The sequence below is a fragment of the Cetorhinus maximus genome, chromosome 7 (genome assembly GCF_964194155.1).
Source record: "Cetorhinus maximus chromosome 7, sCetMax3.hap1.1, whole genome shotgun sequence".
NCBI classification, from domain to species: domain Eukaryota; kingdom Metazoa; phylum Chordata; class Chondrichthyes; order Lamniformes; family Cetorhinidae; genus Cetorhinus; species Cetorhinus maximus.
The window spans coordinates 40,228,776-40,245,578 of record NC_135885.1 but is presented as its reverse complement, the minus strand read 5'-3'; the positions used below and the strand labels follow the sequence as shown (position 1 = coordinate 40,245,578).

Here is a 16,803-nt window from a genome sequence, read left to right as displayed (position 1 = left end):
ATTTTTTTTAAACCTTGACCTTGAGTTTCAAACCCCATATTATATTTGGAGCAGACTTGTACCAGACTTTAAATCATAGAAGTGAATTGCCGTAGGGAATTTCATCAGAGTATTAATGTCTCCATATTTTCTGAATCTGGTTTCCTTGGCAACATATCACAAGGGATAGGTAGTAATAAGCTGCCTCCTTCTGCAATTTACCGCAAACGAGGAAAGCAGTCATCAGAATCAGCCTTGTAAATATGGTCTATGCTATATGTTTTAAAGTAAACCAAATTTTAAAAAATGTGCAGAGTTCAGGTCCATGGTGCCAATGGCCTTGGCATTACTGGTGCCATTTTGGTTCCACCAAATGCCATATTAGTGAGGGCGTCAGTGTGGGCATTACAAGCATGCTTTATATGTATACAGAGTAGGCAGATCATGATGTCAGTCAGCGTCGAACACCATTTTGAACCTTGAGGCTCTAGTTAACACCCTCTTTTAAACACACTGTTTTGATCCTGGACCAGACCTCTAAGTTTTTGGTACAATCCGATTAGGGACCAGTAACTTTTCGTTTAAAGTAGACAAAGGTGGAGATCCAAGGTTCTTAATGGGCCATAACTTCCGAGTTCCCCAGCATTGGATTGGAGGGAGTGGGGGGTACCCCAAAGATGCGCTGGGGAGCCCCTCTCAGAACTTCACAGGTAAGGGTTTGCACGGCAATTGCAATTGTCCTGAGATGGGAACCATCTGAAAATGTGATTTAAATCGCAATCTTTGGATGGTTGCGACAGGATTACACCAATAGTTACCCAGAAAAAAGTTAGAAGAATTAAAACCTCCTCTAACTTCTGGGTAACTATTGTAAAGGCCCAGACTGACCCTCCCCACCAGGGGTCTCCCCCCACACCCTGACCCCCCCACAGTACTCTCCCACGCCTCTGAACCCCCAGAAGACTCCCCCACCCCCTGACTAACCACCCCCCACTGTATTCCCCACCCTCCTGTCCCCCCACAGGACTCCCCCCACACCCCCGACCCTCCCCAGGGGACTCCCCCCATCGCCTGATAACCAACCCCACCACGGTATTTCCTGCCCCCGGACTCGCCATGAGATTCCCCCCACCCACCCTTCCCCCTGCCGATCGCGGGCTCGACTCTCACCCCAACACCCATCTGAGGCTCGATCCGACCCCTCCCCGACCCCTCCCGACCCCCCCGTGACCCGCCCTGACCCCCCCCCCCCCCCATGCCACCATTCCAACCTAACCTGCTGCCTACCCCCCCCACAGGCCCAATCTGACCCACCATACGAGCCAGAATCGACACCACCCCCCCCGCCCCCGAGCCCACAGGACCGACCCAATACCCCCACCCACTGCATGCCCAACCCATGCAACCCTCCCACCCACTGAAGTCCAACCCCCCCCCCCCCCCCCCCCCCACCCCACACCAAGTCCGACCCCTCCCTGAGGTCTGATCCCCCCACCCTGAACCAACCCCCCCACCCAAGGTCCAACCCGCCCCTCTGAGGCCAGACCTCCAACCCCCTGAGATCTGACTCCCCCCATAGGTCTAACCCCCCCTCCCACCGGGGCCCGACTCCACCCCCGGACCTCCAATCCCCCCAGCCCCCCAAACCCTATCCACTTACCTTAGACACTTACCCTCTCCCTGGCCTGTCAATTTCTGGACTTCGACGCTGGACCTTGGGACACTGGACTTTACCCGGCCTGAGTCGGAAGATCTGGAGAGACAGGCACAAAAATAATTTAATATAAGTATTTGGGCACAGACTGGAAATCCGACGCTGATTACACTGCAAGGAAGTTACGGCCCAGTTAGAGAATAAAGCCACAAAATTCTACAGCTTTAAACAAACAAAATAAACTTTACTATATAAAGTCAGAAATGTAAAACAATTTCCAATATCTATCCACCATTCCAACACATTCAGCATTCCAACACATCTCACATTCAGAATGAACATGAGGTGCATGTGAATTAACAGGCAAACTGGGCCAAATACACTGCACTGCACAATAAATGGCAGGTGCAACCAAGACAAATCCCACAGATTTCTCAGCAACTCACCCAGATGTCAGTATCCTCTGTGAGTTACACAATCTAGTTAAAACCCTGTCTCTCTTATGAGGAATTACAAGTCTTCACTCTTCCCTTTCGAAGATCTAGCCTCAGAATTGCCTCAAAAAGTCACTCCGACTCAGACTGCCTCGATGACTGCTCACCTCCCAGGGTTTCAAACTCATCTCCCGAGACTCTGTTCCCTTGGATTCCTGAGTCTGCACTCCAGTCAACTCACAGGCACAACATCAGGCCTGCCAAGCAGAACGCTACTGCTCCAAAGGGTTACCTTTGCGCCAATAGCCCACAGCACAGAGTCAGCAACTTTCTCCTGCCTTTTCAGCTCTCCAGAGCTTCCCTGAGCCCTCACTACTTGGAGCCTGTCAACCGCAGCATGTTTACTGCGTGGAGCTTCTTTTTTGCCCCCCTCCCTAGTAGTTTCTCTCCACTAGGCCTCTGCCTCTCTTTAGATGCTCCCCTGTATTCCCTTTACCTCTCTGGGAACTCTCCTTGCCCCCTCTCCCTGTCCCCGAACTTCTCTGTATATGTTGCCCCACTCCTGGGTTCCATGATTGGGTTTTTTCGTCATCTTTTTCCCACCCAGGTGCACTGAGCACTTGTCCTCTGACCGAAGATCTCAATGCTGAACTGCACATGCATAGCCCACTCCCAATCTGCCCATGTGTGGAAACACCCGGGGTATGTTGGGACTTGTAGTTCCTGACTTCCACCTGGAAATCAGGTAAGTTCCTATTTCTTGACAACACACACAACTAAACATGTGCACAGCAGCACAAAGAACCCCTCACCAGTGTTAGTTAAAGGCAGGTTCAGAAACTTGTACATTAGTTGTTGATTATTTTCAAACTTTGTTTGAATTTGTGGAAGCCCAGGGGTGTTTGAGGAGTTGGTTGCAGTTTGTGAAGTCTATAGGAAGTGCTAGTGCACATATGAAAGGTGTTGACTATAATTACAAGGGATCTGGGCACACCACTTATTCTCAGTAATAGGTGCCATACAGGGGCAGCCCTCCTTTGAGCTGCAACATGAGAGGGAGATAATACAGAGGCAGCAGATAAAACAAGCTGCTCACTGATGGAGGAGGAGGGGTGAAAGGTTCTGAGCAGAAGGCCTTATCTACCTGGGGTCTTCCAGGAGCACTTCTCCTACCTCCAGCAAAGGCCTCCTGGGAGCTGCTCGCCTGCTCCTCTCCTGAGCCCCACTCACAGCAAGGGTTCGGGAGAGGGAAGTGGCGAGCGAGAGGCCGCGGCAGAGGGATGTGAAAAGTGAAAGGGTTGGCAAATGACAAGCTTGGCCAGCCGGAGCGAAGTGGCGAGCTGGAGAGTCAGGAGGAGGAGGCGAGCTGGAGAGTTGGGAGAGGAGGCGAGCTAGAGAGTTGGGAGAGGAGGCGAGCTAGAGAGTTGGGAGAGGAGGTGAGCTGGAGAGTTGGGAGAGGAGGCGAGCTGGAGAGTCAGGAGAGGAGTCGAGCTGGAGAGCTGGGAGCGGTGGCGGTGGGAACTGACGAGCAGGGGGTATGCTGAAAGAGTTAGTGCAGTAATGTAAGTTATTAAGAGTTTTTAAGTTAGTAAGAATTTGTAAATAGATTTTTGGGCCAGCTAGGCTCAAGGCAACCAACAGGTTTTTAATGTAAAAATTACAGGTAAGAACGTAACCCACCCTTATTACATATTTCTTATGGGAAAGTAATTGGCGTTCATCACGTTTTTGTTTCGCATTCCATTTTTTAGGAACCCGTTAGGAGTGCTAAACGAGGGGTACCTGCAATTGGCCAGATTGGATTTATGAGTGAGACAGTGCAATACAAAAGACTAGTGAGAAATTTATACCTCATGGAAGTAAAGGGACAGTTGCAACATGAATGACAGGAATGTAATGGTTAATGGATGATTTTCAGGCTGGAGGAAAATTTATATTGGAGTTCCCCAGGGATCGGTTTTGGGACCCTAACTCTTCCTGATCTACTAATGACCTAGACCTTGATGTATAGGGCACTATTTCAAAACCTGTGGATGATATGAAACTTGGAACCATTGTGAACTTTGAGGAAGATAGTGTAGAAGGACATAGGCAAGTTGGTGGAATGGGTGGACAATGGCAGATGAAGCTCAATATGGAGAAATGTGAAGTGATTAATTTTGATAGGAAGAGGATGGAGAGACAATATAAAATAAAGGGTACAATTCTAAAGGGGGTTCAGGAACAGAGGGACCTCTGTGCATAAGTTATTGAAGGTGGCAGGACAGGTTGACAGAGCAGTTAATAAAGCATACAATATCCTAGGCTTTATTAATAAGGACATAGAGTGAAGAACAAGGAGATTATGTTGAACTTGTATAAGATACTAGTTTGACCTCAGCTGGACTATTGTGTCCAGTTCTGGGCGCCACACTTTAGGAAGGATGTGAAGGCATTGGAGAAAGTGCAGAAAAGACTCACAAGAATGGTTCCAGAGATAAGGAACTTCAGTTTTGAAGCTAATTTGGAGCAGTTAGGACTGTTTTCCTTGGAGAAAAGAAGGCAAAGAAAAAATTTGATAGAGGCATTCAAAATCATGAGGGGTCTGGACAGAGTAAATATGGAGAAACTGCTCCCACTGGTGAAAGGATCGCTAACGAGAAGGCACAGAGTTAAAGCAATTGGCATAAGAAACAAAAGCAATATGAGAAAGAACTTTTTCATACAGCGAGTGGTTAATGTCTGGAGTACACTGCCTGAGAGTGTGGTTCACTGGAGGCAGGTTCAATTGAAACATTCAAAAGGAAATTAGACTGTTATTTGGAAAGGAAGAATCTGCAGGAATACTGGGAGAAGGCTGGGGAATGGCACTAGGTGAATTGCTCATTCGGAGAGCCGATGCAGACATGATGGGCCAAATAGCCTCCTTCTCTGCTGTAACAATTCTGTGACTCTCTTTGACATACCTGGGCAATTTTCCACATTGCTGGGACGTTGCCAGTGTTGTAGCTGTCCTGGAATAACTTGGCTAGAGACACAGCTAATTCTGGAGCACAAGTCTTCAGTACTACTGCTGGAATGTTGTCAGGGCCTTTGCAGTATCCAGTGCCTTCAGCCATTTCTTGATATCACATGGAGTGAATTGAATTGGCGCAAGACTGGCATCTGTGATGCTGGGGACCTCAGGAGGAGGCCAAGATGAATCGTCCACTCAGCACTTCTGGCTGAAGATGGTTCCAAATGCTTTAGCCTTGTCTTTTACACTGATGTGCTGGGCTCCCCTGTCATTGAGGATGGGGATATTCGTGGTGCCTCCTCCTCCAGTGAGTTATTTAATTACCTACCACCATTCACAACTGGATGTGGCAGGACTGCAGAATTTTGATCTGATTTGTTGGTTGTATGGTCACTTAGCTCTTTGTTTGGAATGCTGCTTCCATTGTTTGAAATGCAAGTTGTCCTGTTTTTTAGCTTCACCAGGTTGGCACCTCATTTTTAGTTATGCCTGATGCTGCTCCTGGCATACCCTGCTTTACTCTTTGTTGAACCAGAATTGATCTCTCAGCTTGATGGTAATGACAGAATGAGAAATATGCTAGGCCATCAGGTTATAGATTGTGACTGAATACAATTCTGCTGCTGCTGATGGCCCACAGCGCCTCATGGATGCCCAGTTTTTAGCTGCTATATCTGTTCTGAATCCATCCCTTTTAGCACGGGTCTAGTGCCACACAACACAATGGAGGGTATCCTCATCGTGAAGACAGGACTTCAACCACTCAAGGATTGTGCAGTGATTGCTCCTACCAATACAGTCATGGACAGGTGCATCTGCAAAGGTAGGTTGGTGAGGGTAAGGCCAAGTAGGTTTTTCCCTCTTGTTAGTTCTCTCACCACCTGCCGCAGACCCAGTCTAGCAGCTATGTCCACTACTGATCGAGCTGGCTGAGTCCCAAAGGACGTAGCTGCTAGACTGGGTCTGTGGCAGGTGGTGAGGGAACCAACATGAGGGAAAAGCATACTTGACCTCATCCTCACCAACCTGCCTGCTGCAGATGTATCTGCCCATGACCGTATCGGTAGGAATGATCACTGCATAGTCATTGTGGAGACGAAATCCTGCCTTCAGATTGAGGATACCCTCCATCGTGTTTTGTGGCACTACCACCATGCTAAATGGGATAGATTTCGAACAGATCTAACAACTAAAGATTGGTCATCCATGAGGAGCTGTTGGCCATCAGCAGCAGCAGAATTGTACTCGAACACAATCTGTAACCTCATTGCCTGGCATATCTCCCACACTGTCATTACCATCAAGCCAGGGGATCAACCCTGATTCAATGAAGAGTGCAAGAGAGCATGCCAGGAGCAGCACCAGGCCTACCTGAAAATGAGGTGTCAACCTGGTGAAGCTATAACACAGGACTACTTGTGTGCCAAACAGCATAAGCAGCAAGTGATCGACAGAGCTAAGCGATCCCACAACCAATGGATCAGATCTAAGCTCTGCAGTCCTGCCACACCCAGTCATTAATGGTGGTGGACAATTAAACAACTCACTGGAGGAGGAGGCTCCACGAATATCCCCATCCTCAACGATGGAGGAGCCCAGCACAGCAGTGCAAAAGATAAGGCTGACGCATTTACTACAATCTTTAGGCAGAAGTGCTGAGTGGATGATCCGTCTCGGCATCCTCTGGAGATCAACAGCATCACAGATGCCAGTCTTCAGCCAATTCGTTCACTTCATGTGATATCAAGAAACGGCTTTAGGAACTGGGTACTGCAAAGGCTATGGGCCCCGACAATATTCCAGCAATAGTACTGAAGACTTGTGCTTCAGAACTTGCTGCATCCCTAGCCAAGCTGTTCCAGTACAGCTACAACAATGGCATCTACTCGGCTATGTGGAAAATTGCCCAGGTATGTCCTGTACACAAAAGGCAGGACAAATCCAACCCGGCCAATTATTGCCCCATCAGTCTACTCCGATCATCAGTAACGTAATGGAAGGGGTCATCAACAGTGCTATCAAGTGGCACTTGCTTAGCAATAACCTGCTCAGTGACGCCCAGTTTGGGTTATGCTAGGGTCACTCAGCTCCTGACCTCATTACAGCCTTGGTTCAAGAATGGACAAAAGAGCTGAACTCCCAGGGTGAGGTGAGAGTGATTGCCCTTGATATCAAGGCCACATTTGACTGAGTGTGGCATCAAGGAGCCTTAACAAAACAAATGGTATTCAGGGGGAAAACTCTCCATTGGCTGGAGTCATACCTAGCACAAAGGAAGATGGTTGTGGTTGTTGGAGGTCAGCCATCTCAGCTCCAGGACATCACTGCAGGAGTTCCTCAGTGTAGTGTGCTCAGCCTAACCATCTTCAGCTGCTTCATTAATGACCTTCCTTCCATCATAAAGTCAGAAGTGGGGATTTTTGCTGATAATTGCACAATGTTCATTCACGACTCCTCAGATACTGAAGCAGTCCATGTCCAAAAGCAACAAGACCTGGACAATATCCAGGCTTGGGTGACAAGAGGCAAGTAATATTCACACTACTCAAGTGTCAGGCAATGACCATCTCCAACAAGAGAGAATCCAACCATCACCCCTTAATGTTCAATGGCATTACCATCACTGAATCCCCCACTATCAACTTCCTGGGGGTAGCCATTGACCAGAAACTGAACTGGACTAGCCATATAAATACTATGGCTACAAGAGCAGGTCAGAGGCTAAGAATCGTACGACAAGTAACTCACCTCCTGACTCCCCAAAGCCTGTCCACCATCTACAAGGCACAAATCAGGAGTGTGATGGAACACTTCCCTTTTGCCTGGATGAGTGCAACTCCCACAACACTCAAGAAGCTTGACACCATCAAGGACAAAGCAGCCCGCTTGATTGGCACCACATCCACAAACATTCACTCCCTGCACCACCGACGTACAGTAGCAGCAGTGTGTACTATCTACAAGATACACTGCAGGAATTCACCAAGGCTTCTTCAACAGCATCTTCCAAACTCACAACCACCACCATCTAGAAGGACATGGGTGGCAGATAGATGGGAACATCACCACGTGGAAGTTTCCCTCCATGTAACTCACCATCCTGACTTGGAAATGTATTGCTGTTCCTTCACTGTCGCTGGGTCAAAATCCTGGAACTCCCTTCCTAACAGCACTGTGGGTGTGTGCCTACACCACATGGACTGCATCGGTTCAAGAAGGCAGCTCACCCCCACCATCTCAACTTGGGATGGGCAATAAATGCTGGCCCAGCCAGCGAAGCTCACATCCCATGAATGAATTTTTTAAAAAGTTATGCTTTAAACTGTCCATTTTCTTCTAAGATGAAAGAGAGTTGATGTCTCAAGGGTAGCTAATCAGTATTTCTACCTGGATACCAGGCCCATGTGATTCACATCATGGAAATGGATTTTCAGAGTGGATATCCCTGAAAACCCACAGACGCAGGCAGTCTACCAGGATTTGGGAGATAGGGAGTAACTAGAGGCCAAAAAGTCTCTATGATACACTGTGCAGGAATACGGGGGATTGAAAAGATCAAATTTGTGAGGATTTGAAAGGAGGCTGAAAGATTCGCCTAGCTTGCACTAGAGGGAGAATCTTCAGGAAAAACCCTCACCATATAAGACAGTCCTGGGGTTAAAAGTTACCAGGCTTGTAAAGGAAAGTAATGGAAGTTAACCCTCGGGAGCTAAGAATCACATTGGACTGGGTCCGAGAAAAGAGAATGACTACTTAATATACCTGTGAAGTGGCTTCTTTCATTGTGTTAAAAGTAAAAAGGGGAATGTTCTGTTCGGTAGTTTAAAGATTAAGTTGCCTAAAACAATGGTGTTTAGTCATAGTGCTTTTAGTCTGTTTGCTACTGTAAAAGTATTAAAATAGGAACTCTTGTTGTGTCATCCTTTCAGCTATCAACTATAAGTTCAAATTCCTTTTTTCAAAGTTATCGGTCTCTACAGGGCTGGTAACATCACTTTCAGGAGGTGGTGGGATCAAAGCCCCATTCCAGGAATTGAATGTGTAGCCTCTGCTGACCCTTTAGTGCTACACTGAGGGAATGCTGCATTTTCAGAGGTGTTGTCTTTCAGGCAGGACTTTAAACTGAGGCTCTGTCTGCTGATGGATTGTGAAGATCCCTCCTTAAAAAGATCAGGCAATTCTCCTAGCAACGTGGCTAGCATAGCTGTCTTTATCTAAAATGATAATTTTTCTCATTTGTTCATAAGGGCCTTTACTGTGCACAGAAAATTGCCACATCCTCATCAAGGCTCCTTAGACAGCACCTTCCAAACCCACAATCACTACCATCTAGAAGGACAAGGGCAGCAGATACATGGGAAGACCACCACCTGGAAGTTCCCCTCCAAGCCACTCACCATCTTGACTTGGAAATATATCGCTGTTCCTTCACTGTCGCTGATCAAAATCCTGGAACTCCCTTCCTAACAGCACTGTGTCTACACCACATGGCCTGCAGCAGTTCAAGAAGGCAGCTCACCACCACCTTCTCAAGGGCAATTAGGAATGGGCAATAAATGCTGACCCAGCCAGTGACGCCCACATCCCATGAATGAATAATAAAACAAAAAACATTTGCCTACATAATAACAGTTACAACACTACAAAACGATTCCCTTGTCTGTGAATTGCTGTTGCTGGCTAGAAAAGAGGAAGGCGATGTATAAATGGAAGCTCTTTCTTTCTTAATAATGCACTTTACTTTTTCCTGAAGTGTGTAAGAGGTATATAACTTTAAGTTGCTTTATCCAATAAGTTAACGTTCATAATTTATCGTAGTGAATGATTGTTTTAGTGTTGCTATGTTCAACTAACATGGAAATAAAGAGAAAAAACTGCAAATATTGCAGACCGGCATTAAAAACTGAAAATACATCTCCATTCGAAAAAAGAACATTTCAGTTATAACAAAAGGTTTCTGTGAAACATTAACCTATCCTTTTGCTTCCTAGGTGCTGATGGAATCTGTTTTTTATTTCTTTTGTTGTTTTAAAATTAGGGCTGTGTACACAATCTTAAACATAACGCTTTAAATTGAAGGAACAAATCTGAATTGATTGATGTACTATGCAGTGCCACTTCAGTTCTTATGTACAGTCTAAACAGAGATATCTTGCACATATCTGGGTTTGAATTATTGTAATCCCACCCACTACCACAATGAAGCTAGTGGCTGTGTAACAAAACAGCCACTTTTTAAAGGGACCAATTTTAAACACATGACTGGTGGCTTCAGCCTGCTGTCAGGAATGTAGATTTATATCGATGCTACAACTAGTATTAGGGAACCATTTCCTTCATAAAATCAGTGATTTATATACTTTTTAGTAGTGGAATTTATTTTCTTTTTTTCTATGCGTTAAATTTACAAATCTCCACAGTGCCGTTATGCTGTCAGCTTTAAGAGTCATGGAATCAGTGACATATCCTTATTGATCAGCCTCACTCTGATGCTGCATGCAGTGGCACAGTAACCTCCTCCTGAGCAGGATGTCGATAATCTCCCTGTATCTTTCTTTCCCCTTTATGTGTGTCTGGAAATATTAGGAGGAATAAGGTAGTTTGTGGTGCCACATGCAGGTAGGGGTAGCTGTTGCCAGTGTGCAGCATTTACTAAAAATCATTGCAGCAAAGGACTTGTGAGCAGACCAACTGAATGAAGCAGGCTTGTGTATCAGCAAGCCTGCTAGGATGGGCCATTGCTGTTGCAAGCTGTATTACTGCTTTGGTTGTCTGGACAAGAGGGTAATTTAGCTTCCGTTGTTTCTTTTTGTTCCACTAACGCAGGGTGGCGACCAAAGTCACGGTGCAGCCCGAGTTGAAATAATTTTGGTGTTGGCTTTATGATTGTCAAAGTGTTTTATGAGGAGGAAAACCTAATTTTATTCACAGTGGCCTTGTAGGTTTGCATTATTATATTGTGAATATTGAAGATGTAGGGCATATGGAAAGCTGCAGTTCAATTCACAACTCTAACCACTGCGATAACTTAAACTGACCATTTTCTATCCTACATTATAATTAGGAGTCAACTCCAAAGAGGATTTTTTTTGGTTCACTATTTTAGCCTACATTTTAATAATGTTGTACTATCACTGTTATTTTTAAAAATTTGAATAGGATGGGAGAGTCAGTGTGGTCGCTTTTCATTCTCTCTTGAAGTTAGTTTTTCAATCTCAGATTTCTCGCTTTCCGGTGTTAACAGCAGTTTATTTTTGTTGATTTTTGACTTGATTTGGATATTATCGTTAAGCCTATAGGACAGAGTTTGTAATTTACTAATCTCCTGTAACCACTTAATGTTTTGCAGCTCAGATAATTCTGGATGTACAAGTGACAGAAAAGGTGGCTTCTGACTTTAATAACTATTAAGAAGGCCTCAGTGAGTTACTGTTGATGAAGGATAGATTGAGATCTTTGTAGAAAATACACGAAATAAAACCTCCAGGGGAGTATGTTAGTAATTAATTGTGGTCGTGAACACTCACTTCAGAATAGTCATTTGTCAGGACATACATAATATAGGGGTAGATTTCCACCGTCATTGCTTGGGCAACAGTTAGGTAGGTTGGATCATCCCTGCCTGTTATAGAACCTGCCTGCTTTTCATTCCCTTCATTTCACCGGGTGGGCAGGGTCCAAATCACCCATTTATTACAATCCTCTATTTCTTGCATTCTAAATTTTTCTATCCTTATTTGCAGAATGAAAGCGTCCTTATCAAAGAGAAAGAACTCTCCATTGAGCTTGCTCATATCAGGGAGGAAGTAGGTAAGCGGAACAATGAAATGCACCACAAGCATTACTCTCTGTCCTCTCTAACTATATTCTTTTTCTATAAAGTTCCTACAAAAGTAATGCACAGAAATATTTTTTTATGGGTCTAATGGCTGCTTTTATTCCAGTGGGGAAATACAGAACAATAATTCACCCTGCTGATATGGTGATGAGGTCATGATTTGTTCTTGTCCTAGCCTGAGTGTCATCAAGTAGTTTTATCATCACACTTTCAAATTATGCATAGTCTCCTTTTGCATCATGTAAGGCTTAATTGCACTGTTTCATGATATCTACAATTTTGTTCCAACTTTGCTTCATGTTAATGGATGTTTTCAGGTCTTAGCTGTTAGTACAGCCTAACTGAAGTAAATGTTTAAATGTAGTAATACTTATTATCTGAATCACTGTGAGTCATTTCCAAATAAGGCGTATCATTCCTTTAGGCTGAGGCAGACAGGAATTTAATAAATTGAATAAAATAAACATCCAGAAGTTCATGTCCATCAGCCTATCTTGCTCTATAATGGCATGCAAGATATACTGTGCTAAGTTAATTTGCACATTTATCAATGCGTACTGGTAGAAGACAATAATATAAATAATACTGAGGAAAAATTAAAAAGTATTGCTGAAAAAAGAGACATGCTATCAAAGCTTTTTGTCTTGCACTCATCAGGATAGCTCACAAGAAATTACCAACTGTAATAGGGGAAACAACAATTTATACTGCATGAGAAGAGAGTGCCGATTGGTTGGCAAGTAGACTCTAATTGGTAGTGGCATTGCCATGGTGAATGCAGTATGGAACAGTTAACTGCGCAGCTTAATTCAAATTCAAACCAGGCAGGTTGATTCTGGTCAAAGCATTGCCCTGTGGAATGAACCAGGGAACGACCGTCCCTAAGCTTTTGTTTCGTTAAAAAGGCAAAAAAGTGTGCACATGTTCCTTCTGTCTGCAAAAATTAAAAACTGATCATTGGGGGAGGTGATGGCATAGTGATATTGCCGCTGGACTAGTAATCGAGAGACCCAGGGTAATCCTCTGGGGACCTGGGTTCGAATCCCGCCAAGGCAGATGGTGGAGTTTGAATTCAGTAAAAATCTGGAATTAATAATGACCATGAAACCATTGTCGATTGTTGTAAAAACCCATCTGGTTCACCAATGAAGTCTGTTGTCCTTACCTGGGCTGGCCTACACGTGTCCAGACCCACAGCAATGTGGTTGACTCTTAAATGCCCTCTGAAATGGCCTAGCAAGCCACTCAGTTGTTACAAAGTCACAAAAAAGGAGTGAAATCGGATGGACCACTCGACCTAGGCACCAGAAACGACAACAGCAATTGCAGCCCTAGTCATCCTCATGGAATCATACCTTACAGATAATGTCCCACACACCACCATCAGCATCCCTGGGTATGTCCTGTCCTGCTGGCGCCCAGCAGAGGTGGCGGCACAGTGGTATACAGTGGGGAGGGAGTTGCCTTGGGAGTCTTCAATATTGACTCTGGGCCCCATGAAGTCTCATAGCATCAGGTCAAACATAGGCAAGGAAACCTCCTGCTGATTACCACGTACCGCCCTCCCTCAGCTGATGAATCAGTACTCCTCCATGTTGAACACCACTTGGAGGAAGCACTGAGGGTGGCAAGGGCACAGAATGTACTCTGGGTGGGGGACTTCGATATCCATCACCAAGAGTGGCTCGGTAGCACCACTACTGACCGAGCCGGCTGAGTCCTAAATGACATAGTTGCTAGACTGGGTCTGCAGGTGGTGAGGGGAAAATCATACTTGACCTCATTCTCACCAATCTGCCTGCCGCAGATGCATCTGTCCATGACAGTATCGGTAGGAGTGACCACTGCACAGTCATTGTGGAGGCAAAGTCCCGCCTTCACATTGAGGATACCCTCCATCGTGTTGTGTGGCACTACCACCGTGCTAAATGGGATAGATTTCAAACAGATCTAGCAACTCAAGACTGGGCATCCATGAGATGCTGTGGGCCATCAGCAGCAGCAGAATTGTACTCGAACACAATCTCATGGCCCGCCATATCCCCCATTCTACCATTACCATCAACCCTGGTTCAATGAAGGGTGCAGGAGGGCATGCCAGGAGCAGCACCAGGCCTATCAGAAAATGAGGCGTCAACCTGGTAAAGCTATAACACAGGACTACTTGCGTGCCAAACAGCATAATCAGCAAGTGATCGACAGAGCTAAGTGATCCCACAACCAACAGATCAGATCAAAGCTCTGCAGTCTTGCCACATCCAGTCATGAATGGCAGTAGACTATTAAACATCTCATTGGAGGAGGAGACTCCACAAATATCCCCATCCTTAATGATGGAGGATCCCAGCACATCAGTGCAAAATATAAGGCTGACGCATTTACTACAATCTTCAGGCAGAAGTGCCGAGTGGATGATTTATCTCAGCTTCCTCCGGAGGTCCGCAGCATCACAGATGGCAGTCTTCAGCCAATCCGATTCACTCCACGTGATATCAAGAAATGGCTGAAGGCACTGGATACTGCAAAGGTTATGGGCCCTGACAACATTCCGGCAATAGCACTGAAGACTTGTGCTCCAGAACTTGCCGTGCCTCTAGCTAAACTCTACAGCTACAACACTGGCATCTACTCGGCTATGTGGAAAATTGCCCAGATATGTCCTGTACACAAAAAGAAGGACAAATCCAACTCAGCCAATTACTGCCCCATCAGCCTACTCTCGATCATCAGTAAAGTAACACAAGAGGTCATCAACAGTGCTATCAAATGGCACTTGCTTAGCAATAACCTACTCACTGACACCCAGTTTGGGTTCTGCCAGGGCCACTCAGCTCCTGACCCCATTACAGCCTTGGTTCAAACATGGACAAAAGAGCTGAACTCCTGAGGTGAGGTGAGAGTGACTGCCCTTGACATCAAGGCAGCATTTGGCCGAGTATGGCATCAAGGAGCCCTAGCAAAACTGGAGTCAATGGGAATCAGGGGGAAAAATCTCCGCTGGTTGGAGTCATTCCTAGCACAAAGGAAGATATTTGTGATTGTTGGAGGTCAGTCATCTCAGCTCCAGGATATCACTGCAGGATTTCCTCAGGGTAGTGTCCTAGTCCCAACCATCTTCAGCTGCTTCAACAATGACCTTCCTTCCATTATAAGGTCAGCAGTGAGGATCTTTGCTGATGATTGCACAATGTTCAGCACCATTCGCGACTCCACAGACACTGAAGCAGTCCATATCCAAATGCAGCAAGACCTGGACAACAAACAGGCTTGGGGTGACAAGTGGCAAGTAACATTCATGCCACACAGGTGTCAGGCAATGACCATCTCCAACAAGAGAGAACCCAGTCATCGCCCCTTGACGTTCAATGGCATTACCATCACTGAATCCCCCACTATTAACATCCTGGGCATTACCGTTGACCAGAAACTGAACTGGACTAGCCATATAAATACTGTGGCTACAAGGGCAGGTCAGAGGCTTGGAATCGTGCGACGAGTAACTCACCACTGACTCCCCAAAGCCTGTCCACCTTTTACAAGCCACAAGTCAGGAGCGTGATGGAATATTCTCCACTTGCCTAGATGAGTGCAGCTCCCACAACACTCAAGAAGCTTGACACCGTCCAAGACAAAGCAGCCCGCTTGATTGGCACCACATTCACAAACATTCACTCCTTCCACCACCAACATACAGTAGCAGCAGTGTGTACCATCTACAAGATTCATTGCAGGAATTCACCAAGGCTCCTTCGACAGCACCTTCCAAACCCACGACCACAACCATCTAGAAGGGCAAGGGCAGCAGATAGATGGGAACACCACCACCTGGAGGTTCCCCTCCAAGTCACTCACCATCCTGACTTGGAAATATATCGCCGATCCTTCACTATCGCTTGGGTTAAAATCCTGGAACTCCCTAATAGCACTGTGGGTGTACCTACACCACATGGACTGCAGCGGTTCAAGAAGGCAGCTCACCCCCACCTTCTCAAGGGCAACTCAGGATGGGCAATAAATGCTGGCCCAGCCAGTGACGCTCACATTCTGTGGAGGAATTTTTAAAAAATTGTAGGATCGAGATTAATTTGGGAATGAAGCAGTGGTTTACAATAATATAAAAGCATGGTGACCCACCTAATTTATTAAATTTTTATCTATTTAGCTTTGAACCTTCAGGGCCTGACTTCAACTTTATGTAAGTGGTTTTGAATGAGTCAAAATCTCACCCTCAGCTTCAATTCAGAAAGAGAGGACAGCCTGCACCCTGCACTTTAGTGGTAGTGACCACAACATGGTACAGTTTAAGTTTGTTATGGACAAAGAAATCGACAAGTTGCAAAAAAATGTTTTGGATTGGGGGAGAGTGGATTTTAGTAAAATAAGTCAGGATCTGGCCAAGGTAGACTGGGAACAGATACTTGTGGGGAAATCTACAGAGGAACAGTGGGGGGTGTTTAAAAAGGAAATGGGGAGGGTACAGGCTCAACATGTTCCCTCTAGGGTGATAGGAAGGAGTAACAAGCCCAGAGAACCATGGATGACCAGAGATATTCAGGTTACGATGAGAAGGAAAAGAGAGGCTTTTAGCAAGTACAAGGGAAGCAAAACAGCAGAGGCATTAGTGGAGTACAGACAGTGCAGGGTGGAGCTTAAGAAAGCAATTAGGAGAGCAAAGAGGGGATATGTGAAAGCTCTGGCTGGTAAAAGTAGGGAAAATCCCAAGATATTCTATAAGTATATTAATGGGAAGAGGATAACCAGGAAAAGAGTAGGGCCCAAAAGGGACCAAGGGGGCAATCTATGGGTGGAGCCAGAGGACATTGCTAGAGTGTTGAATGAATACTTCACGTCCATCTTCACCCAAGAGAATGAGGATGAAGGTATCGAACTCGGGGAGAGAGAC

At 45.7% G+C, this 16,803-nt stretch overlaps 1 protein-coding gene across 1 annotated transcript in view; it reads left to right on the top strand.

Annotated features, from left to right (window-relative positions):
* The window catches only part of LOC144682737 (microtubule-associated tumor suppressor candidate 2-like), a 563,465-nt gene that overhangs the window by 501,621 nt on the left and 45,041 nt on the right, over positions 1–16,803 (top strand). The window contains exon 10 of the mRNA XM_078545375.1: positions 11,806–11,872. Coding sequence (XP_078401501.1) covers positions 11,806–11,872 — 67 coding nt within the window. The remainder of the gene's footprint in view (positions 1–11,805; positions 11,873–16,803) is intronic.